Source organism: Scyliorhinus torazame, chromosome 13, assembly GCF_047496885.1.
Source record: "Scyliorhinus torazame isolate Kashiwa2021f chromosome 13, sScyTor2.1, whole genome shotgun sequence".
Classification (NCBI taxonomy): Eukaryota; Metazoa; Chordata; class Chondrichthyes; order Carcharhiniformes; family Scyliorhinidae; genus Scyliorhinus; species Scyliorhinus torazame.
Genome location: NC_092719.1, coordinates 211,834,695 through 211,859,137, shown reverse-complemented (window position 1 = coordinate 211,859,137; position 24,443 = coordinate 211,834,695). Strand labels below are relative to the sequence as shown.

Below are 24,443 nucleotides of genomic sequence, written 5' to 3'. Positions count from 1 at the left end.
ATAAGGTTCCCCACGGTAGGCTATTGCAGAAAATACGGAGGCTGGGGATTGAGGGTGATTTAGAGATGTGGATCAGAAATTGGCTAGCTGAAAGAAGACAGAGGGTGGTGGTTGATGGGAAATGTTCAGAATGGAGTTCAGTTACAAGTGGCATACCACAAGGATATGTTCTGCGGCCGTTGCTGTTTGTCATTTTTATCAATGACCTAGAGGAAGGCGCAGAAGGGTGGGTGAGTAAATTTGCAGACGACATTAAAGTCGGTGGTGTTGTCGACAGTGTGGAAGGATGTAGCAGGTTACAGAGGGACATAAATAAGCTGCAGAGCTGGGCTGAGAGGTGGCAAATGGAGTTTAATGTAGATAAGTGTGAGGTGATTCACTTTGGAAGGAATAACAGGAATGCGGAATATTTGGCTAATGGTAAAGTTCTTGGAAGTGTGGATGAGCAGAGGGATCTAGGTGTCCATGTACATAGATCCCTGAAAGTTGCCACCCAGGTTGATAGGATTGTGAAGAAGGCCTATGGAGTGTTGGCCTTTATTGGTAGAGGGATTGAGTTCCGGAGTCAGGAGGTCATGTTGCAGCTGTACAAAACTCTGGTACGGCTGCATTTGGAGTATTGCGTACAGTTCTGGTCACCGCATTATAGGAAGGACGTGGAGGCTTTGGAGTGGGTGCAGAGGAGATTTACCAGGATGTTGCCTGGTATGGAGGGAAAATCTTATGAGGAAAGGCTGATGGACTTGAGGTTGTTTTCGTTGGGGAGAAGAAGGTCAAGAGGAGACTTAATAGAGGCATACAAAATGATCAGGGGGTTAGATAGGGTGGACAGTGAGAGCCTTCTCCCGCGGATGGAAATGGCTGGCACGAGGGGACATAGCTTTAAACTGAGGGGTAATAGATATAGGACAGAGGTCAGAGGTAGGTTCTTTACGCAAAGAGTGGTGAGGCCGTGGAATGCCCTACCTGCAACAGTAGTGAACTCGCCAACATTGAGGGCATTTAAAAGTTTATTGGATAAGCATATAGATGATAATGGCGTAGTGTAGGTTAGATGGCTTTTGTTTCGGTGCAACATCGTGGGCCGAAGGGCCTGTACTGCGCTGTATCGTTCTATGTTCTATGTTCTATGCTGGTGGAGAAGGCGATAGCCCCGGTGAGGGTGGAGGTGTCGAGCGCAGCCGCGGAGGTGCGGGAGCAGGGTGAGGCGATGAAGGAAGTGGGAGAGACATTATCGCAGCACAGTGATCAACTCACCTCGATGGGGAAGGACCTGCGGAAGGTGATAGAGACCAACAGGGCGCTGCAAGCCAAAATGGATGAGGATGAGATTTCTAAGTGCAGGGTCGGATTAGGACAAGTCGGATTAGGACAAGGATTTAGTAAGGGGAGGTCATGCCTGACAAACCTGTTAGAGTTCTTTGAAGAGATAACAAATAGGTTAGACCAAGGAGAGCCAATGGATGTTATCTATCTTGACTTAGAAAAGGCCTTTGATTTAAAAATATATATATATATTTATTAATGTTTTTTAACACAATTTTTCTCCCTTACAAACAATAACCCCCCCCCGCGTAACAAAAAAACCCCGAGAAATCACGCAGAACAAGATATATACATGGCAAAATGATATATTTACACAGCTTTGTGCACTGGCCCTCACCCGTACGTGCCAGTTTCCCCAACCCTTCATGTTATCTCTTGCTCATCCACCCTCCCAGGCAGTCCCCCCTTTCCCCCCCCTCCCAGGACGTCCCCCCCCCCCCCCAAAGGTTCCTGCTGCTGCTGACCGACCTTCCTCTAACACTCCGCGAGATAGTCTAGGAACGGTTGCCACCGCCTGTAGAACCCCTGCGCAGACCCTCTCAAGGCAAACTTAATCCTCTCCAACTTTATGAACCCAGCCATATCATTTATCCAGGCCTCCACACTGGGGGGCTTTGCCTCCTTCCACATTAGCAAGATCCTTCGCCGGGCTACTAGGGACGCAAAGGCCAGAATGCCGGCCTCTTTCGCCTCCTGCACTCCCGGTTCGTCCACTACTCCAAATATTGCTAGCCCCCAGCTTGGCTTGACCCGGACTTTCACCACCTGAGATATTGCTCCCGCCACTCCTCTCCAGAACCCCTCCAGTGCCGGGCATGACCAAAACATATGGACATGGTTCGCCGGGCTCCCTGAGCACCTTCCACATCTGTCCTCTACCCCAAAGAACCTACTCAACCTCGCCCCCGTCAAGTGCGCTCTGTGGACCACCTTAAATTGTATCAGGCTGAGCCTGGCACACGAGGGGGAGGAATTAACCCTACCTAGGGCATCAGCCCACAGACCTTCCTCGAAATCTCCTCCCCCAGCTCCTCCTCCCATTTACCCTTCAACTCTTCTACCAGCGCTTCCCCCTCTTCTTTCAACTCCTGGTGTATTTCCGACACCTTGCCCTCCCCGACCCATACACCCGAGATCACCCTATCTTGAACTTCTTGTGCCGGGAGCAACGGGAATTCCCTCACCTGCCGCCTCACAAAAGCCCTCACCTGCATATATCTAATGGCATTTCCCGGGGGTAACTCAAACTTCTCCTCCAGTGCCCCTAGGCTCGCAAACGTCCCGTCGATGAACAGGTCCCCCATTCTTCCAATCCCCACCCGATGCCAGCTCTGGAACCCCCCATCGATCTTCCCTGGGACAAACCGGTGGTTACCCCTGATCGGGGACCACACCGATGCTCCCATTTCACCCCGGTGCCGTCTCCACTGGCCCCAGATCATTTGGCGTTGCCGCCACTACCGGGCTCGTGGTATACTTTGTCGGCGAGAGCGGCTGCGGTGCCGTCACCAACGCCCCCAGGCTCGTTCTTTTACATGACGCCATCTCCATCCTCTTCCATGCCACCCCCTCTCCCTCCATAACCCACTTGCGGATCATCGCCACATTTGCTGCCCAGTAGTAGCTCCCCAGGTTTGGCAGCGCCAACCCTCCTCGGTCCCTACTGCGTTCCAGGAACCCTCTCCTTACTCTTGGGGTCTTATTCGCCCACACAAACCCCATAATACAAACAGAAGCCTCGGAAGGACCACCATTTTGACCGACTGCACGCTACCCGCCAACGGGAGCGGCAACATGTCCCATCTTTTGAAATCCTCCTCCATTTGGTCCACCAACCTCGTCAGATTCAGTTTGTGTAGGGCCCCCCAGCTCCTGGCTATCTGGATCCCTAGATACCGAAAACTCCCCTCCGCCCTCCTCAGCGGTAGGTCCCCTATCCCTCTTTCTTGGTCCCCTGCCTGTAGTACAAAAAGCTCGCTCTTCCCTACATTGAGCTTATAGCCCGAGAACTCCCCAAACTCCCTCAAAGTCTGCATGACCTCCACCATCCCCTCCATTGGATCCGCCACGTACAGTGGCAGGTTGTCCGCTTACAGCGACACCCGATGCTGTTCCCCCCCGCGGACCACCCCCCTCCATTTATTAGACTCCCTCAGTGATATGGCCAAGGGTTCGATCGCCAATGCAAACAACAGGGGGGACAGAGGGCACCCCTGCCTCGTTCCTCGGTACAGCCGAAAGTACTCCGACCTCCGCCGGTTCGTCACTACACTCGCCATCGGGGCTCTGTAAAGGAGCTTAACCCAATTGATAAACCCTACCCCGAACCCAAACCTATGCAGCACCTCCCAGAGGTACTTCCACTCTACTCGGTCAAAGGCCTTCTCCGCGTCCATAGCTGCCACTATCTCCGCCTCTCCCTCCTCCGATGGCATCATTATCACGTTTAAGAGCCGCCGCACATTGGTGCTTAGTTGCCTGCCCTTTACAAATCCCGTCTGGTCCTCGTGGATTACCCACGGGACACAGTCCTCGATCCTCGTGTCCAGCACTTTTTCCAGCAACTTTGCATCCACATTGAGGAGCGAGATCGGCCTGTACGATCCACATTGCAGTGGGTCCTTGTCCCGCTTTAGGATCAAAGAAATTGTCGCTTCCGGCATTGTCGGGGGCAGGGTCCCCTCCTCTCTTGCCTCATTAAAGGTCCTCACCAGTAGCGGGGCCAACAGTTCTGCATACTTCCTGTAGAACTCCACCGGGAATCCGTCCGGTCCCGGGGCCTTCCCCGCCTGCATGCTCCCCAAACCCTTGCTCAGCTCCTCCAACCCAATTGGTGCCCCCAAACCAGCCACCTCTTGCTCCTCCACCCGCGGGAATCTCAGCTGATCTAGGAATCGTCTCATCCCCTCTTCCCCCGCTGGGGGCTGGGATCTGTACAGCTCTTCATAAAAGGCCTTGAATACCTCGTTTATTTTCATCGCACTCCGAACCGTGGCTCCCCTTCCATCTTTGACTCCCCCTATTCCCTGGCCTGCGGCCTTGCAAACCACCATGGGTCCACTCCCCCCCCATCTGATCCATACACCTCCTAAGTACCTTGGCTGCCGCAGGCCTCTTTACAGTCCTTGATTTGGAGCGGTCCAGTGCTGGATCCAACACTGTATTGAAGTCCCCTCCCATTATCAGGCCTCCTATCTCCAGGTCCGGAACGCGCCCCAACATGCGCTTCATGAATCCTGCATCATCCCAGTTCGGGGCATATACGTTTACCAACACCACCCACGTCCCTTGCAGCCTACCGCTCACCATTACATATCGCCCTCCATTGTCCGCTACAATAGTCTTGGCCTCAAATGACACCCGCTTTCCCACCAATATTGCCACCCCTCTATTCTTCGCGTCCAGTCCCGAGTGGACTACCTGTCCTACCCATCCCTTTCTTAGCCTGACCTGGTCCACCACCTTCAGGTGTGTCTCTTGGAGCATGGCCACGTCCGCCTTCAGTCCCTTTAAGTGCGCGAACACTCGAGCCCTCTTCACCAGACCATTCAGGCCCCTCACATTCCACGTTACCAGCCGGTTTGGAGGGGCTCTCACCCCCCCCCCAACGCCCCGCCGACTAGCCATCTCCTTTTCTGGGCCAGTCCCGTGTCCACGCCTCCCTCACCCTCCAGTCCCCCAGAGGGGGGACCCCCGTCCTGACCACCTCTTCTGTGTCCCATTCCCTTTCGGCCAGTGCAGCAGCAACCCTTTTTCCCCCCCTTCTCCCCCTCCCCCCCGCTAGACCCCTGTCTAGCCTTTTTGCTCCCCCCATGTCACTCCCGTAAGTCAGCTGACGCCTGCTGACCCCGGCTTTCCCCGCCGTCCCATTGACCTCCCCGCGTGGGAGTCTCCCAATCCATATGCATTCCTTCGTTCCCCTTCCCGCCTTTCCAAAGCCCGCTCCGGCCCCTCTGGCGCAGCTCCTGTCGCGGCCTTGTCTCTCTCCCCCAGCCCACGTAACATTTCCTGCGCGTGATTGACCCCCTATATACCACAACCATCACACATCAAACCCCAAAACATCCCCCCCACCCTCACAAACCCTAAGTTAGAGTCCAACTTTTCGGCTTGTACAAAGGTCCACGCTTCTTCAGCCGTTTCGAAGGAATTGTGTTGGCCCTTGTATGTGACCCACAGTCGCGCTGGCTGCAGCATTCCGAACTTCACTTCTTTCCGGTACAACGCCGCTTTGGCCCGGTTGAAACCCGCTCTCCGCTTTGCAACCTCCGTGCTCCAGTCCGGGTATATTCGGATCTCTGCACTGTCCCACTTACTGCTCCGCTCCTTCTTGGCCCATCTCAGGACCCACTCTTTGTCCGTGAACCGGTGGAACCTCACCACCATCGCCCTTGGCGTCTCATTTGCCTTGGGTCTTCTTCGCCAGCACCCAATGTGCCCCGTCCAACTCCAGCGGCCTCGAAGGGGCCTTTGTGCCCATCATCGCGCGAGCATCGTGCTCGCGTATGCCCCGGCATCAGCCCCCTCCACTCCCTCAGGGAGACCCAGGATTCGCAGATTCTTTCTCCTCGACCTGTTCTCCAGGTCTTCGAGTCTTCCCGCCCACCTCTTGTGTAGCGCCTCGCTCTGCTCCACTCTCACCGCCAGGCCCACGAGCTCGTCCTCGTTCTGACTGACTCTGTTCTGTACCTCCTGGATCTTAGCTTCGTGGGCCTTCGGGGTGATCCCGAGTCCTTCAATTGCCGAAAGCGTAGGCGCCAACATCTCCTTGCACATCTCCTCACGCTGCTCCTCAAAGCAGCGCTTGATGAACTCCTGTAGCTCCCCTTTGTCCCTGGCCACCGCCATTTTATTTTCCTCCCCTCGCTTCTCCCGTTGCTCCAGTGTCGCTCCTTTGGCCGTTACACTTCTGGTCCGTTTCATAGAAGTTGGAGGGGGACCTCTCTCTTCCCTTCCCCATGGGCAGCGTCAAATAAAAAAAATTCCGTTGGGGCTCCTCTAACGAGCCCGAAAGTCCGTGGTAGCAGGAGCTGCCGAATCGTGCAGCTTAGCTCCGCATAGCCGCAACCAGAAGTCGAGAGGGAATCCTTTTGGCAGTGTTCGCTCCACCAGTCTGCCCCAAAAAGTCTATGGAAACTCCTGAAAAAGGTCTGGGAGTCCGTTCCAGACGGGAGCTGCCGAATGCGCGACCTACTCCTCCATGGCCGCCACCGGAAGCCTCGTCCCTGCTTCTTCAATGGCCTTAGTAGACCTTTTCACAGTTGTTCCCTCTGCTGCTAGAATTCACCTTTGATAGAGTCAAGTCAGATTGCAGCTTTAAGCTTGCCCTTCCCCCCGCCTGCATGCTGGAAGAGGCCCTGTTTATCCTGTTGCAGCCAAATCTTTTACTGTTTCTGCCGGGTCTGGTAGCCAAAAGCCATAACATTCCTGGGGGACACTGTCAGGGGAATGCTGCAGTCTCCTTCCCACACCGGGAAATGTCAAACAAATGCCGTGGGGGCCCTGTAAAAGAGCCCAAAAGTCCGTTCCAAGCGGGAGCTACCGAATATGCGACCTAGCTCTGCATAGCCGCACCCGGAAGTCCCAAAAGGCCTTTGATAAGGTGCATCACGGGAGACTGTTCAGTAAAATAAGGGCCCATGGTATTCGAGGCAAGGTACTAACATGGATTGACGATTGGCTGTCAGGCAGAAGGCAGAGAGTTGGGATAAAAGGTTCTTTTTCGGAATGGCAACCAGTGGCGAGTGGTGTCCCGCAGGGTTCAGTGTTGGGGCCACAGCTGTTCTCTTTATATATTAACGATCTAGATGACGGGACTGGGGGCATTCTGGCTAAGTTTGCCGATGATACAAAGATAGGTGGAGGGGCAGGTCGTATTGAGGAGGTGGGGAGGCTGCAGAAAGATTTAGACAGTTTAGGAGAGTGGTCCAAGAAATGGCTGATGAAATTCAACGTGCGCAAGCCGAGGTCTTGCACTTTGGAAAAAAGAATAGAGGCATGGACTATTTTCTAAACGGTGACAAAATTCATAATGCTGACGTGCAAAGGGACTTGGGAGTCCTAGTCCAGGATTCTCTAAAGGTAAACTTGCAGGTTGAGTCCGTAATTAAGAAAGCAAATGTAATGTTGTCATTTATCTCAAGAGGCTTGGAATATAAAAGCAGGGATGTACTTCTGAAGCTTTATAAAGCACTAGTTAGGCCCCATTTTGAATACTGTGAACAATTTTGGGCCCCACACCTCAGGAAGGACATACTGGCACTGGAGCGGGTCCAGCGGAGGTTCACACGGATGATCCCAGGAATGGTAGGCCTAACATACGATAAACGTCTGAGGATCCTGGGATTATATTCATTGGAGTTTAGGAGGTTGAGGGGAGATCTAATAGAAACTTACAAGATAATGAATGGCTTAGATAGGGTGGACGTAGGGAAGTTGTTTCCATTAGCAGGGGAGCCTAGGACCCAGGGGCACAGCCTTAGAATAAAAGGGAGTCCCTTTAGAACAGAGATGAGGAGAAATTTCTTCAGCCAGAGTGGTGGGTCTGTGGAACTCATTGCCACAGAGGGCGGTGGAGGCTGGGACATTGAGTGTCTTTAAGACATAAGTTGATAAATTCTTGATTTCTCGAGCAATTAAGGGCTATGGAGATAGCGGGTAAATGGAGTTGAAATCAGCCATGATTGAATGCTGGAGTGGACTCAATGGGCCGAATGGCCTTACTTCCGCTCCTATGTCTTATGGTCTTATGGAAAACAGATCCAGGCGGCTGAATCTGAGGATCATGGGTCTGCCCGAAGGGGTGGCAGGCCCGAGGCCGACAGAGTATTTTGCCAAGATGGTGGCGGGGCTATTGGGGGAGGGTGTCAATCCCTCTTGATACGAACTGGATCGGGCTCATAGGTCGTGGAGGCCTATACCAAAAACGAGTGAGCCGCCAAGCGTGGTGTTTGTTTCCGTAGGTATAGCGTGAAGGAGAAGGTTCGGTGCTGGGCAAAGCAGTGGGCTGGAGCTGGTATACACATATACCAGGACTTTACGGTGGAGTTGGCGAGGAGGCGGGTGGCCTTCGGCAAGGTGCAGTGCGGCATAGTGTATCCAGCGAAGTTTTTTTAAAATAAATTTGGAATACCCAAATTCATTTTTTTTTCCAATTAAGGGGCAATTTAGCGTGGCCAATCCACCTACCCTGCACATTATTTTGGGTTGTGGGGGCAAAACCCACGCAAACATGGGGAGAATGTGCAAACACCACACGGACAGTGTCCCAGCGCCGGGATCGAACCTGGGACCTCAGCGCCATGAGGCCTCAGTCCTAACCCACTGCGCCACCGCGCTGCCCTATAGTGTATCCAGCTAAGTTGAGGGTGATCTACAAATCCAAGGACTTTTATTCTGGGACGGCGGAAGAGGCGGAGGGGTTTGCAAAGGCAGGAGGACTGTGGCAGAATTGATAAATGGGGCTGAGAGCTGGTCTTGTACTGATGTAGCCTCATGTAACTTTATTTTTTCACTGCGTGTTGGTGTATGTACTAAATGAGTTGACGCTGTATATATTTGGACAAGGGAAGAGATAGGACTTTCGTTTACAATGATGGTTCTTTGGGGCCTGGGTGTGTATGTTGGGGTTGTGTGTTAAAGGGGATTTCTTGGTTTCCCTGGAACCGGGCAGGGGGGAAGGAGACCCGGGCGGGGGCCTGCACGCTGGCTGGTTTGATCCAGCCAGTGAACGGGAGTGAGGTGGGGGGAGGCGTTGCGGCCAGCGGAGTCTGGTAGAACAGGTCTCGATGAGTCTAGCCAGGGTGAAAAGTTGCGGGAAGGAGCCAATTCTGGGGGAAGGAGATCACAAGAGGAAGTGGAGGGGAGGATACTGTGTGGGGGGGAATCTACAATTCATGGGTGTCATTCACAGTACACTTTCGGGAATTGGATGGCGTTGAATATTAGGGGGGGAGGGTGGATTATATAGGTTAATAGTGACCATATTCAGGATTTTTTCTTTTTTTTTCTTGGGTTTGTTTTTATTTGATGCTTATATTGTCATACGGGCCGTTGTTTGGGGATTGGTGGGAGGTTGGGATTGTTGTTGTTAATAAGGGGATTGACACTGTATTCGTTACTGCTTACTGTTTGTTGGTGGGGCGTAAACCTTGAAGAAAATGCGAAAAAGGAGAATAAAAATATTTTTTTAAAAATAATGTCCGCCAGATTACTACCTAAACCAAATTGGCATAGGGTAAATAAGATCAGAGCGTTGAGGGGGTAGCTCAGTGATTGGTGTGGGAGAAATGGGTTTCAATTCATGGGGCACTGGCACCAGTGCTGGAGAAGGTGGGAGCTACTCTGATGGGGCAGTCTACACCTAAAGCACTCTGGGACCGGTGCACTGCCAAATTGTATTAGTAAGGGTGTAGAGAGGACTGTCAACTATATAGTGTGTGGCATGGGTTGTGGGTGGTGGAGGAAGGTTCACAAAAATAGAGGTACATGGGGGCCCTTGTACATAAATCGCAAAAGATTAGAATGAAGGCGGAGCAGGAAGGCAAACGGAACGTAGGTTTTTACTGAAATGGGGCTGGGATGGTCATTGAAAGTGGGGTATTCCTGCTGTACAGCACACTGCTGAGACCCACCTAGAATAATGTGCACAGTTTGGTCTCCTTATTTAAGATTGATGCACGATCAATTGAACAAAGACGAGAGTTGAGTACAACTGAGGCTTTATTGCTCTAAGATGTGTGGCCTCCCCAGCAGCTGGCGAAATGGCTGCTGAATGGAGGACACACATAATTATACTCCGCCTACTGGGCGGAGCCAGCAGGCAGGGACTACTGGCGAACCTGTAGTACAGGTCCTACCTTACATCACCTAATACAGGTGCAACAGTGGTTTAACCACAAAGATGGGAAGAAGTTTAGAGAAGGTTCATGCCACTGATTCCCGGAATAAAGGAGTCTTATGTGGTTGGTGTATTTTTGCAAGGCAAAAAACACAAAGCCACCTATTCAAGCACACAGCAGATGCTCTGAAGAAGTCATATGGACTCGAAAAGCTAACTTTGTGTTTCCCGCTCCACAGATGCTGCCAGACCTGATGAGACTTTCCAGCACTATCCGTTTTCCTTCCAAATTTCCCGCATCCGCAGTATTTTGTTTTTATATAGACGTTCTTAGCTGGTTTGTTACTTACAATATCCATCAGCATCCGGGGTGGAGCATATAATTTCTGAGGGACAATAAGAAGTTGCATGTTATCGATGACTTTTCTTCATCAAAATAATGGTAGTTATAAATTTGCATATCAAATTGAATTCTATTGAATTCAAATTTCACCATATACCACGGTGGGATTCGAACCCGGGCCCCAAGAGAATTACCCAGGGTCTCTGGATTACTAGTCCAGTGACAATATCACGACATTACCGCCTACCCACCATTAAGATGCTACTGTTCCCAAGTTGTTCCACCCAAAGTGCATCACTTCACATTCAATCCACATTAAATTATATGTGTCTGCCCAAGCTCATGTCATCGCTATTTACCATGTCTGCCAGGTTTTACATCTTACACCACCATATAAATTGTAATTCCCATACCCTCTTAAGAGATTATATAGAAAGAATGGTAATGATGCCAATGCCAACCTCTGTGTGACCCCACTGCATAGATCTCCCCAACCAGAAAAGATCGATTCACTACTGCTCTCTGCCGCCTTTCACTTATCAAACATGCACCCCAAGTTGCCAGGGTCCGTTTGGTCCTATGTGTTTCGAGTTCTCCAATTAAGTTGGTTATTTAGCGCGTTATCATGTGCTTTCTGAAAGTCGAGAATATATCCAATATCTACTGCATCTTCCCACTTTATTGTCTCTGCAAAAGCTCAGTCAGGTTAATCAGACGTGGCTTGCCTTTAATCATTCTGTGCTGGTTGCCACTTATTAGCCCATGTTGCTCCAAGTGAAAATTGATTTTGTCCTTGGCAATTGTAGAGAATAAAATAAAAGCGGAAAATGCAGAAAGGCGCAGGAGGTCTGGTAGCAACAGCGGAGAGAGAAACAGAATGTTTGAGTCCGTATGACTGGCAGAAAACTGGCAAGTCATGCTGCAGTTGTTTAGAACCTTGGTACAGCCGCACTTGGAATATTGCGCACAATTCTGGTCACCACACAACCAGAAGGACGTGGAGGCTTTGGAGAAGGTGCAGAGGAGGTTTACCAGGATCTGGCCTGGTCTGGAGGGTGTTATCTATGCGGAGAAGCTGAATAGACTCGGGTTGTTTTCATTGGCACCACGGAGGTTGAGGGGTGATAGAGGTCTACAAGATTATGAGGGGCATGGATAGAGTGGATGGGCAGGCACTCTTTCCCAGGGTGGAAGGTCAGTCACCAGGGGGCATAGGTTTAAGGTCCGTGGGGCAAAGTTTAGAGGAGATGTGCGAGGCAGATATTTTACACAGAGGGTGGTGAGTGCCTGGAATACTTTGCCAGGGGAGATTGTGGAAGCAGATATATTAACGGCGTTCAAAGGGCATCTTTACAAACACATGGATTGGATGGGTATGGAGGGATACGGCACAAGGAAGTGCTGAGGGTTCGGGCCAAGGTTGGTATCAGGACCGGTACAGGCTTGGAGGGCCGTAGGGCCTGTTCCTGTGCTGTATTGCTCTTTGTTCTTTGACTCCTTGTCCTCAGACCCATTTCATTCGTCATCTGCCGTTAATTCTGTTTCTCTCTCACCACAGATGATGCCAAACCTACTACGTTTTTCTGTTTTTATTTCAGATTTCCAGCATCTGCAGTATTTTGCTTTTATTTTAGCGTATGGAATGAACTCTCATGCTTCGCTCTAAGTCTCTATTAGAATTTTTGTAAGACAAAACTTTGCAAGTTAATTCCTAATAGTAATAATTTCATAGAATTTACAGTGCAGGAGGCCATTCGGCCCATCGAGTCTGCACTGGCTCTTGGAAAGAGCACCCTACCCAAGGTCAACACCTCCACCCTATCCCCATAACCCAGTAAACCCCACCCAACACTAAGGGCAATTTTGGACACTAAGGGCAATTTATCATGGCCAATCCACCTAACCTGCACATCTTTGGACTGTGGGAGGAAACCGGAGCACCCGGAGGAAACCCACGCACACACGGGGAGGATGTGCAGACTCCGCACAGACAGTGACCCAAGCCGGAATCGATCCTGGGACCCTGGAGCTGTGAAGCAATTGTGCTATCCATATAATCTTTACTAGTGTCACAAGTCGGCTTACTGCAATGAAATTACTGTAAAAATCCCCTCGTCGCCACACTCTGGCGCCTGTTCGGGTACACTGAGGGAGAATTTAGAATGTCCAATTCGCCCAACAAGCACGCCTTTCTGGACGTGTGGGAGGAAACTGGAGCACCCGGAGGAAACCCACGCAGACACGGGAAGAGCGTTAAAACTCCACACAGACAGTGACCCAAGTCGGGAATCGAATCTGGGACCCTGACGCTGTGAAGCAACAGTGCTAGTCACTGTGCTACCGTGCCGCAGATTATTCCTAGTTCACCAACGTCAATCTTTTCTTGACTGAACGAACTCCACTGTCTGATAAAGCTTCAAGTAAATATCACTGATTGATGTTTACAATATTGTGCACTCATTTTCTTGACTATCTTATCATTGTACCATAATTATTAAGCTAACATTTTGTCGGGGGGGTCAATTATCTATCCATTATAATTAACCAAGAGGGATGGGGTGTGGGCTTGGGTAGGGTGCTCTTTCCAGGGGCCGGTGCAGGCTCGATGGGCCAAATGACCTCCTTCAGCACTGTAAATTCTATGGTCTATGGGGTGTGGGCACACCATTATGTTTTTTTTGGGGGGGGGAGGAATAAAAACGTGAATAAATTGTGGATAAAGTTAAGAAGAGACTGAGAACATAAAGGTTCTTACCTTGAGTAAGATTACATTTGCAATAGCAGTCCATTAACTTTTGGCAACATTTGCACCTCAAATCTAAGGACAAAGAAACTTGTAATAATTTTGTGTTTCTGTGATAACTGAGATTAGGGTTCAATTTCAGATTGAAACAGGGTCTAACTTTTCCACTCCTGCCCTCTGCAGGGATGGTCACGGGCATTATGGATGGTGGCACGCTGGTTAGCACAGCTGCCTCACAGCACCAGGGGCCCGGGATGAAGTCCAGTCTTGGGTAACTATCTGTGTGGAGTTTTCACGTTCTCCCCGTGTCTGCGTGGGTTTCCTCCGGGCGCTCCGGTTTCCTCCCACAGTCCAAAGATGTGCAGCTTAGGTGGATTGGCCGTGCTAAATTGCCACGTAGTGTCCAAAAATGTTAGGTGGGGTTACTGGGATAGGGTGAGCCGTGGGCCTAGGTAGGGTGCTCCTTCAGCGGGTCCATGCAGTCTTAATGGGCCAAATGGTCTCATTCTGCACGATAGTGATTCTATGCTTCTGTGATTTCTATGATTCAAAAATGAGTGGGCAAGATTTACACCGTCACTCTGGCGAGGCGGGGTCTCATAGAGACGGCATGCATTTCCAGAGAGATTGGGGCACCATCTTTAAAAAGGGGTTTCATAGAATTTACAATGCAGAAGGAGGCCATTCGGCACATCGAGTCTGCACCGGCTCTTGGAAAGAGCACCCTACCCAAGGTCAACACCTCTACCCTATCCCCATAACCCCACCCAGCACTAAGGGGAATTTTGGACACTAAGGGCAATTTATCATGGCCAATCCACCAACCTGCACATCTTTGGACTGTGGGAGGAAACCGGAGCACCCGGAGGAAACCCACGCACACACGGGGAGGATGTGCAGACTCCGCACAGACAGTGACCCAAGCCGGAATCGAACCTGGGACCCTGGAGCTGTGAAGCAATTGTGCTATCCACAATGCTACCGTGCTGCTCTCCATTACATTACGCCCCCCCCCCCCCCCCCCCCCGTGCTTACCCCCACATTCATAGCCAGCATTCCACTGCCCACCAACACTGCAAATTTATAGCCAGAACTGCCCCCCCACCCGACTCATTGCTCCCCCACCCACCACACATGACTCAACCCCCTCCCCCAATGAGGCTCCGACTAGGGCCCACTTCTGCACCTTGGCACAGGTTGGCACTGCCAACATGCAGTGCCAACCTGTGCCAAGGCCACTGCCAGTACATTGCCCAGTCATGCCCTCCCCACCCAAGGGAGGCTATACACACCGGACGCCCCAAAGGGGTCCCTGCAACTGCTTTACACCTGGCCTAACTTGTGAGCATCACCGCCGTGACGTCACGTCAGCGAGGTGTGAATATTTAGCGAGGGGGGGAATCATGTGGTGGGGGCGGCTAATAATACTGAAATTAATTCAAAACTATTAAAATGAGGGTATGAACCTTGTGATGTCGCAGGCGGGGGAAATTGGTAAACGTGATCTATCCGGCAAGAATCACGTTTCCCGGGGCAGCACGGTGGCGCAGTGGGTTAGCACAGGTTCGATCCCGGCTCTGGGTCACTTGTCTGTGTGGAGTTTGCACATTCTCCCCGTGTTTCGCCCCCACAACCCAGAGATGTGCAGGCTAGGTGGATTGGCCACGCTAAAATTGCCCCTTAATTGGAAAAAATGAATTGGGCACTCTAAATTTATCCCCCCCCCCCAAAAAAAATCACATTTCCCAATTCTCAGCATTTTCCGTCCACCCCACCAATCCCGCCAGATGGCGAGTGCGGTCTCAAAATCACCCCCCCCCCCCCCCCCGATTTTTTTGTGAATTCAAATTTCCCCATCTGTCGTGGTGGGATTTGAACCTAGATCCCAGAGTCTCTCGTGGCAATACCACTATGCTACTGCTTCACTGTGAGATGACAGGAGTTTCTTCATTCAGAAAATAGTTAGTGTTTGGAATTCTATTTCCCGGAAAGAAGCGGCAACTAGGGCCATTGAAAATATTCGACTTCCGGTTGCGGCTATGCGGGGCTAAGCCGCACGAATCGGCAGCTCCCGCAAAGACGGATATTTGGGCTCAATAGAAGAGCCCCAACGGGACTTTTCACACAGCCAACCCGTGGGGAAGAGAGGAGAGAGGTCCCGCACTAACCTGTATGGACCGGACCCGCAGCGAAACGGCCAAAAAAACGGCACTGGAGCAGCGGCAGAAGAAGGGTAAAATAAACAAAATGGCGGCGGCCGGGGACAAAGAAGAGATGCAAGAATTCATCAAGCACTGCTTCGAGGAGCTGCGCAAGGAGTTGGTGGCGCCGATGCTGGCAATAATTGAAGGACTTGGGGCAACCCAGAAAGCCCACGAGGTGAAGATCCAGGAGATCCAGGACCAAGTGAGTGAGAATGAGGACGAGCTCTTGGGCCTGGCGGTGAGAGTGGAGCGGCACGAGACGCTACACAAGACGTGGGCGGGAAGACTCGAAGACCTGGAGAACAGGTCGAGGAGAAATAGTCTGAGGATCCTGGGTCTCCCAGAAGGAGTGGAGGGGGCTGACGCCACGGCATATGCGGGCACAATGATCGGGGCGCTGATGGGCGCGGAGGCCCCCCCGGGATTGCTGGAGCTGGAAGGGGCGCACCGGGTGCTGGCGAGGAAGCCCAAGGCAAATGAGCCGCCAAGGGCGATGGTGGTGAGATTTCAACGGTTCACAGATAGAGAGAGGGTCCTGAAATGGGCCAAGAAGGAGCGGAGCAGCAAATGGGACAATGCTGAGATTAGAATATACCCGGACTGGAGCGCGGAGGTTGCTAAGCGGAGAGCGGGTTTCAACCGGGCCAAAGCGGTGCTGCATCGGAAAGGAGTGACATTTGGAATGTTGCAGCCAGCGCGACTGTGGGTCATATATAACGGCCAACACCACTACTTCGAAACGCCTGAAGAGGCGTGGACCTTTATATTAACTGAAAAGTTGGACTCTAATTGAGGGTTTGAGAGGGTGGGGGGTATTTGAGGGTTGAAGTATGATGGCGGTTGTATATAGGGGGGCAAGCAGGCGCAGGGAATGGTATATGGGCTGGGTACGAGAGACAAGGACGCAACAGAAGCTGCGTCGGGGGGGCGGGGCAGGCTCTGGAAAGCACGGGATTTTTCTCCCGCGCGCGGGAAGAAAGGTGGGAGGGGGAGCGTAGGAACGTTTACTGATGGGGAGATTCCCACACGGGGGGTCAAAGGAATGGCGGGGGAAGCCGGGGTCAGCAGGCATCAGCTGACTTACGGGAGTGATATGGGGGAGCAAAGAAGCTAGACAGGGGTCTCGCGGGGTGGGGGAAGGAAAGGTTGGGGAGGGGGGGGAAACAGAGCTGCTGCTGCACTGGCCGAAAGGGAATGGGACACAGAAGAGGTGGCCGGGACGGAGGTGAGGGAGACGCGGACACGGGACTGGCCCAGAAAAGGAGATGGCTAGTCGGGGGGGGGGGGGGGGGGGGGGGGGGGGGGGGGGTGAGAGCCCCTCCAATCCGGCTGATAACGTGGAACGTGAGGGGCCTGAACGGACCGGTGAAGCGGGCTCGAGTGTTCGCGCACTTGAAGGGACTGAAGGTAGACGTGGCTATGCTCCAAGAGACACACCTGAAGGTGGCGGAACAGGTTAGGTTAAGAAGGGGATGGGTAGGACAGGTATTCCACTCGGGACTGGACGCAAAAAACAGAGGGGTGGCAATTCTGGTGGGAAAACATGTGTCATTTGAGGCCAAGACTATCGTAGCGGACAATGGAGGGAGATACGTGATGGTGAGTGGTAGGTTGCAAGGGACGTGGGTGGTGTTGGTAAATGTATATGCCCCGAACTGGGATGATGCTGGATTTATGAAGCGCATCTTGGGGCGCATCCCGGAGCTGGAGGTAGGAGGACTGATAATGGGAGGGGACTTTAACACAGTGCTGGACCCAGTACTAGACCGCTCCAGATCAAGGATGGGAAAGAGGCCGGAGGCGGCCAGGGTGCTCAGGGGGTTTATGGACCAGATGTGGGGGGAGTGGACCCATGGAGGTTTGCAAGACCGCAGGCCATGGAATTTTCTTTCTTCTCCCACGTGCACAAGGCATATTCCCGGATAGACTTCTTTGTGCTGGGCAGGGCGCTCATCCCGAGGGTGGAGGGGGCGGAGTATTCGGCCATAGCCGTTTCGGACCATGCCCCGCACTGGGTGGAACTGGAGCTGGGAGAGGAGAAGGACCAACGCCCGTTGTGGCGGCTGGATGTGGGACTGCTGGCGGACGAGGTGGTGTGTGGGGAGGTGAGGGAGTGTATCGAAAGGTACTTGGAGGCCAACGGCAATGGGGAGGTGCGGGTGGAGGTGGTATGGGAGACGTTGAAGACGGTGATCAGGGGAGAGCTAATCTCCATCAGGGCTCATAGGGAGAAGACAGAGGGCAGGGAAAGGGAGAGGTTAGTGGGGGAGATTTTGCGAGTGGACAGGAGATACGCAGAGGCCCCGGAGGAAAGATTACTTGGGGAAAGGCGACGGCTCCAGACAGAGTTTGACCTGTTGACCACGGGGAAGGCAGAGGCACAGTGGAGGAAGGCGCAGGGGGCGACCTACGAGTACGGGAAAAGGCCTGTCGGATGCTGGCACACCAGCTCCGTAAGAGGGCGGCAGCGAGGGAAATAGGGGGAGTCAAAGATGGTGGGGGAGCCATGGCCCAGAGTGCAACGGAACTAAACAAGGTATTCAAGGCCTTCTATGAAGAGCTGTACAGATCCCAGCCCCCAGGGGGAGAAGAAGGGATGGGAAGATTCCTGCACCAACTGCGGTTCCCGAGGGTGGAGGAGCAAGAGGTGGCTGGTTTGGGGGCACCAATCGGGTTGGAAGAGCTGAGTAAGGATTTGGGGAGCATGCAGGCGGGGAAGGCCCCGGGGCCGGACGGGTTCCCGGTGGAGTTCTATAGAATGCATGCGGACCTGTTGGCCCCGCTACTAGTGAGGACCTTTAACGAGGCAAGAGAGGAGGGGTCCCTGCCCCCGACAATGTCGGAGGCGACAATTTCCTTGATTCTGAAGCGAGACAAGGACCCACTGCAATGTGGATCGTACAGGCCGATCACGCTCCTCAATGTGGACGCTAAGCTATTGGCAAAAGTGCTGGCCACGAGGATTGAGGACTGTGTCCCGGGGGTGATACATGATGACCAGACGGGATTTGTAAAGGGCAGGCAATTAAATACGAATTTGCGGCGGCTCTTAAACGTGATAATGATGCCATCGGAGGAGGGAGAGGCGGAGATAGTGGCAGCCATGGACGCGGAAAAGGCCTTTGACTGAGTTGAGTGGGAGTACTTCTGGGAGGTGTTGCGTAGGTTTGGGTTCGGGGGAGGGTTTATTAGCTGGGTTAAGCTCCTTTACAGAGCCCCGGTGGCAAGTGTGGCGACGAACCGGCGGAGGTCGGAGTACTTTCGGCTGTACCGAGGAACGAGGCAGGGGTGCCCTCTGTCCCCCCTGTTGTTTGCATTGGCGATCGAACCCTTGGCCATATCACTGAGGGAGTCTAATAAATGGAGGGGGGTGGTCCGCGGGGGGGAACAGCATCGGGTGTCGCTGTAAGCGGACGACCTGCTGCTGTACGTGGCGGACCCAATGGAGGGGATGGTGGAGGTCATGCAGACTCTGAGGGAATTTGGGGAGTTCTCGGGCTATAAGCTCAATGTAGGGAAGAGCGAGCTTTTTGTACTACAGGCAGGGGACCAAGAAAGAGGGATAGGGGACCTACCGCTGAGGAGGGCGGAGGGGAGTTTTCGGTATCTAGGGATCCAGATAGCCAGGAGCTGGGGGGCCCTACATAAACTGAATCTGACGAGGTTGGTGGACCAAATGGAGGTGGACTTGAAAAGATGGAACATGTTGCCGCTCCCGTTGGCGGGTAGAGTGCAGTCGGTAAAAATGGTGGTCCTTCCGAGGTTTTTGTTTGTGTTCCAGTGCCTCCCCATCGTGATCACCAAAGGCTTTTTCAAGAGAGTAGGTAGGAGTATTATGGGGTTTGTGTGGGCGAACAAAACCCCGAGGGTAAGGAGAGGGTTCCTGGAGCGCAGTAGGGACCAAGGAGGGTTGGCGCTGCCAAACCTAGGGAGCTACTACTGGGCAGCAATCATGGCAATGATCCGTAAGTGGGTTATGGAGGGAGAGGGGGCGGCATGGAAGAGGATGGAGATGGCGTCCTGCAAAGGAACGAGCTTGGGGTGCTGGTGACGGCACCGTTGCCGCTCTCTCCATCAAAGTACACCACGAGCCCGGTGGTGGCGGCAACGTTAAGGATCTGGGGCCAGTGGAGACGGCATAGGGGTGCAGTGGGAGCCTCGGTGTGGTCCCCGATCAGGGGTGACCACCGGTTTGTCCCGGGGAAGATGGACGGGGGGGTTCCAGGGCTTGCACCGGGCGGGGATTAGAAGAATGGGGGACCTGTTCATCTACGGGACATTTGCGAGCCATGGGGCACTGGAGGAGAAGTTTGAGCTACCCCCGGGAAATGCATTCAGATATATGCAGGTGAGGGCTTTTGTGAGGCGACAGGTCAGGGAACTCCCGCTGCTCCCGACACAGGAAATTCAAGACAGGGTGATCTCGGGTGTATGGATCGGGGAGGGCAAGGTTTCGGCAATACACCAAGAGATGAAAGAAGAGGGGGAAGCGCTGGTAGAAGAGTTGAAGGGTAAATGGGAGGAGGAGCTGGGGGAGGAGATCGAGGAAGGTCTGTGGGCTGATGCCCTAGGTAGGATCAATTCCTCCTCCTCATGTGCCAGGCTCAGCCTGATACAATTTAAGGTGGTTCACAGAGCGCACTTGACGGGGGCGAGGTTGAGTAGGTTCTTTGGGGTGGACGACAGATGTGGAAGGTGCTCAGGGAGCCCGGCGAACCATGTCCATATGTTTTGGTCATGCCCGGCACTGGTGGGGTTCTGGAGAGGAGTGGCGGGAGCAATATCTCAGGTGGTGAAAGTCCGGGTCAAGCCAAGCTGGGGGCTAACAAGATTTGGAGTAGTGGACGAGCCGGGAGTGCAGGAGGCGAAAGAGGCCGGCATTCTGGCCTTTGAGTCCCTGGTAGCCCGGCGAAGGATCTTGCTGATGTGGAAGGAGGCGAAGCCCCCTAGCGTGGAGGCCTGGACAAACGACATGGCTGGGTTCATAAAGTTGGAGAGGATTAAGTTTGCCTTGAGGGGGTCTGCGCAGGGGTTCTACAGGCGGTGGCAACCGTTCCTAGACTACCTCGCGGAGCGTTAGAGGAAGGTCGGTCAGCAGCAGCAGCAACCCTGGGGGGTGGGGGGGGGAAGGGGAGGGGGGAACGAGAGATTGCTTGAGGGGACGGACGAGCAGGGGATAACATGGAGGGTGGGGGAAACTGGCACGAACAGGCGAGAGCCAGTGTATAAAGCTCTGTAAATATATCATCTTACCATGTATATATCTTGCTCAGGGCGATTTTGTGTTATTTTGTTATGGGCGGGGGGGTTTATTGTTTGTAAGGGGAAAAAATTGTTTTGTTTTGTTAAAAAACTTTAATAAATATATTTTTAAAAAAAAAGAAAATCTGCCGATTGGACAGATTATTGATAGACAAGGGTGTCAAGTGCTATGGGGGGGCGTAGGCAGGAGGTGAGACCACAACCTGATAAGCCCCCCCCCCCCCGCCCACCCCACACCCAATATGGATCTGTCAGCTAAGTAATTAAGTTGTTGAGGTGTTTTTTGGGCTGCTTTGTCTCTGAATCTTGGATTTCCCAGCCATGGAACATTTTTAATCCCAACCTTTCAGCAATTCATCAGGGTCACCAAGGAGAGTTCCCAATGGAAAGAGCCTCAATGAAACTGGAAGGCTGGGAAGGCTTTCAGATGAATTGGACAGTCTGAATTCTCCCTCTGTGTACCCGAACAGGTGCCAGAATGTGGCGACTGGGGGATTTTCACAGTAACTTCATTGCAGTGTTAATGTAAGCCTACTTGTGACAATAAAGATTGGTACTATTATTATTTATCAAGAGATCCAGCCTTAGCCATTGAGAGGCTGCTGCACAATTCTTCTTTGACTTGTTGGAAGACACTTTATCTGTCCTGCTCGTCGTTCACCTTCAGGTGTGCTTTCATGCTGCTAACCTTCACCATAACATATTAGCTCCAACTTGCACCTCTGAGGGTCAATCGCAGAGGCCACAACACCGTCAACTACTCCAGTAGCAGCAGGGGCAATAACAGCTGCCTTCTCCTTGGCCGCACGGCCCCTTCGAAGGGCAGATAGGACTAAGAATGAGCTGAGGGTCTACAGATAGGGGATCAGCTCTCTTGACATGTCTGAGCCCCTGTGCCTCAGGAGATACAGACAAAGACTTACCATTAAAATCACTGTTTTTGTGATCTAGAAACGCCCATGCAGCTCGGTCAATATAGGCATCATTGAGAAGACAGATCAGGTGGCTGACTGTTGGGAAATTTTCTCGACATTTCCAAGCCGTTAGCATTTTAAATGCTCTATCTTGGTTATTGGTCCCATCAGACTCAAAGTTGTCAACTTCATATCTCTTAAAGTTGAGAAACTCGATTGCGAAGGGCTTCCACTGGTTCCCCAGTCTTCCAGCTAGTTTCATCAGCTGTTTGTCAGATATGATTGGAACTGAAAAAGAAAGAAAGCATTTTTTAATATTTGCAGCCAATTGGGAAAATCTTCAAGAGGAAATTCCCAGCACTCGAACAAATCTTGGGTTATTTCCGAGGTTCCAAAAACAAAAGGCATTGGTTCTTCTTCATTTTAGCTCTTCTTTGTATTTCTTTTAAGATTCAAATGTCCAGGCGTCAATTCAAATCCCAAAATTGTGAGGAATGCAATAAATAATGTACATTCAGCCACCCCACTGTACCTTGTATCGCTGAATTGTTCATGTCTTGCTGTTTACTCAAAGGGTTATTGAACTCGTATGCTTAGAGCCTGAAGAGAAAAAGCAGAGGCAGAATGGATAAATTATTGGAGAACAATTTTTAAAATAATAATACGAGAGGCGCGCCCCAGGGATCAGTGGTGGGGCCGGAGATTTTTACATTTCCTAGAAATGCCTTGGATGAAGGGACAGATGGTACGGTTGCTACATTTGCTGACGACACAAAGATAGATAGGAAAGTATCTTGTGAAGAATCTGTAAGGAGGTGACAAAAGGGCGTAGGTAGGTTAAGTGAGAGGGCAAAGATTTGGCAAGTGGGGTATCATGTGGGAAAATGCGAAATTGTCCGTTTTGGCAGATATAAAAAAGAAGCTTATCATCTAAGTGGTCAGAGATTTCAGAGCTCTGAGGTGCAGAGGGATCTGGGTGTCCTAGTGCATGAATCACAAAAGGTTAGCATACAGGTACAGCAAGCAATTAGGAAGTTAAAAGAATGTTATAGTTTATTGTGAGGGGAATTGAACATAAAAACACGGAGGTTACGCTTCAATTGTACGGGGCATTGGTAAGACCACATCTGGAGTATTGTGGACAGTATTAGTCTCCTTATTGAAGGAAAGATGTAAATGTGTTAGAACCAGTTGAGGGAAGGTTTATCAGACTAATATCAGGAATGGACAGGTTGTCTTATGAGGCAAGATTGGACAGGCTAGACTTCTCCCACCGGAGTTTAGAAGAGTAAGATTCTGAAGGAGCTTGACAGGAAGGATGTTTCCTCCTGTGGGAGAATCTAGAACTAGGGGTCACAGTTTAAAAATAGAGGGTGGCTCATTTAAAACAGAGATGAGGAGAAATCTTTCTCTCAGAGGATCCTTCAGTCCCTAGACCTGTCTTCCTCAAAAGGCAGTGGAAGCAGGGTCGCTGAATGTTTTTAAGTCAGAAATAGATGGATTTGTGGTTAACAAAGTGGGTGAAAGATTATCAGGGGGTGGGCAGGAATGTGGACTGTAAACAACAATCAGATCAGCCATGATGGTATTGAATGGTGGAGCAGGCTCGAGGGGCCGAGGGAACTACACCTGCTCCTAATTCACATATCTGCGTGTTTTGGACAGTGCATCTGGAGCAGCAGAGTATTATGGCAGGGTCCCGATGGCACTGTGTGATGGAATGTCCAGCTCACATGCAGGGATCACCCAGGTGGATGGTGGAAAGTGCTACCGTGGGCAGGAGTCAGACTTTGTCAAATGATGCGGAGCACCAGAGCTCATCGCAGAGCGGGTTGTCATTATCCTCCGACCCATGGACCCGACCCGGTGTTACAGCCTCTGGATAGGCATCACCAGCCACAACGGCAGTGAGTAACCCCCGTCATCCAGGAGTCAACCTCCCAGCAGAGGGGGCGTCGCGAACATGTCAGGAACCATCGAGTGTGCCAGGATGAAGGCGATGTGCACACCGCCCGGGTATCAGATGCAGAGGTGAATAATGATCACATATCAGCTGCACGTTCATCGACATGGGGTGCGTACCCCATGCTCAACCAGGTCCAACGGCTACATGGTGGCCCCGGTTGGCACTGCGGGCTACGCCTCCGCATGTCAATCCCCGCATCCCTGGCCCTGTCAGTGCCCGGCACCATGGGGGTCTCTGGCTCTAGCGCCTGCGCGACTGCCAGGAGCAACGTCAGCTGGAACTGCCCTCCGCAGCCCCCGCCCGGCTCCCCCGTGGGGGCTACAGTGGACGTTGCCCTGGGTGGGCTGCCTAATGCCCTGCCAGCGGGAGGCGGCCTCCCTGTGTGTAGTATGTCCAGCCCTGTTAGAATTTTATATGTTTCAATCAGATCTCCCCTCATCCTTCTAAACTCTTGAGACTACAGGCCAAGTCGAAACAATCGCACCTCATGGGACAGTCCCGCCAACCCTGGTGTCAGCCTCGTGAACTGCCACTGCACTTCCTCTATGGCAGGTATATCCTTTCTTCGGTAGGGAGACCAAAACTACACGCCAGGTGTGGTCTCATCAAGATCTTGTATACCTGCAGCAAGACAACCTTATTTCTGAACCCTCTTGCAATGAAGGCCAACTTACCATTTGCCTTCCTAATTCTTGCTGCACCTGCCTTCCCAATTCATTGACTGGTGTACAAGGATACCCAGATCCCATTGTACATCACACTTCCCAATAGATCACCATTTAAATAATACTCTTCCTTTCTGTTTGTGGTGATACAGCACTGTACTTCCCTAGCATTGTACATAGT

The 24,443-nt window shown here is 52.0% G+C and overlaps 1 protein-coding gene across 2 annotated transcripts in view; it reads right to left on the bottom strand.

Annotated features, from left to right (window-relative positions):
• Positions 1-24,443, bottom strand: part of LOC140388596 (uncharacterized) — a 102,603-nt gene that overhangs the window by 43,514 nt on the left and 34,646 nt on the right. For both annotated transcript variants that reach the window (XM_072473027.1, XM_072473029.1), the window contains exons 2-5: positions 22,164-22,231; positions 21,641-21,919; positions 13,264-13,326; positions 10,516-10,551 (exon numbers count right to left, since the gene is read on the bottom strand). In XM_072473027.1, the coding sequence (XP_072329128.1) occupies positions 10,516-10,551; positions 13,264-13,326; positions 21,641-21,919; positions 22,164-22,185 (400 nt within the window). In that variant the 5' untranslated portion in view covers positions 22,186-22,231. The remainder of the gene's footprint in view (positions 1-10,515; positions 10,552-13,263; positions 13,327-21,640; positions 21,920-22,163; positions 22,232-24,443) is intronic.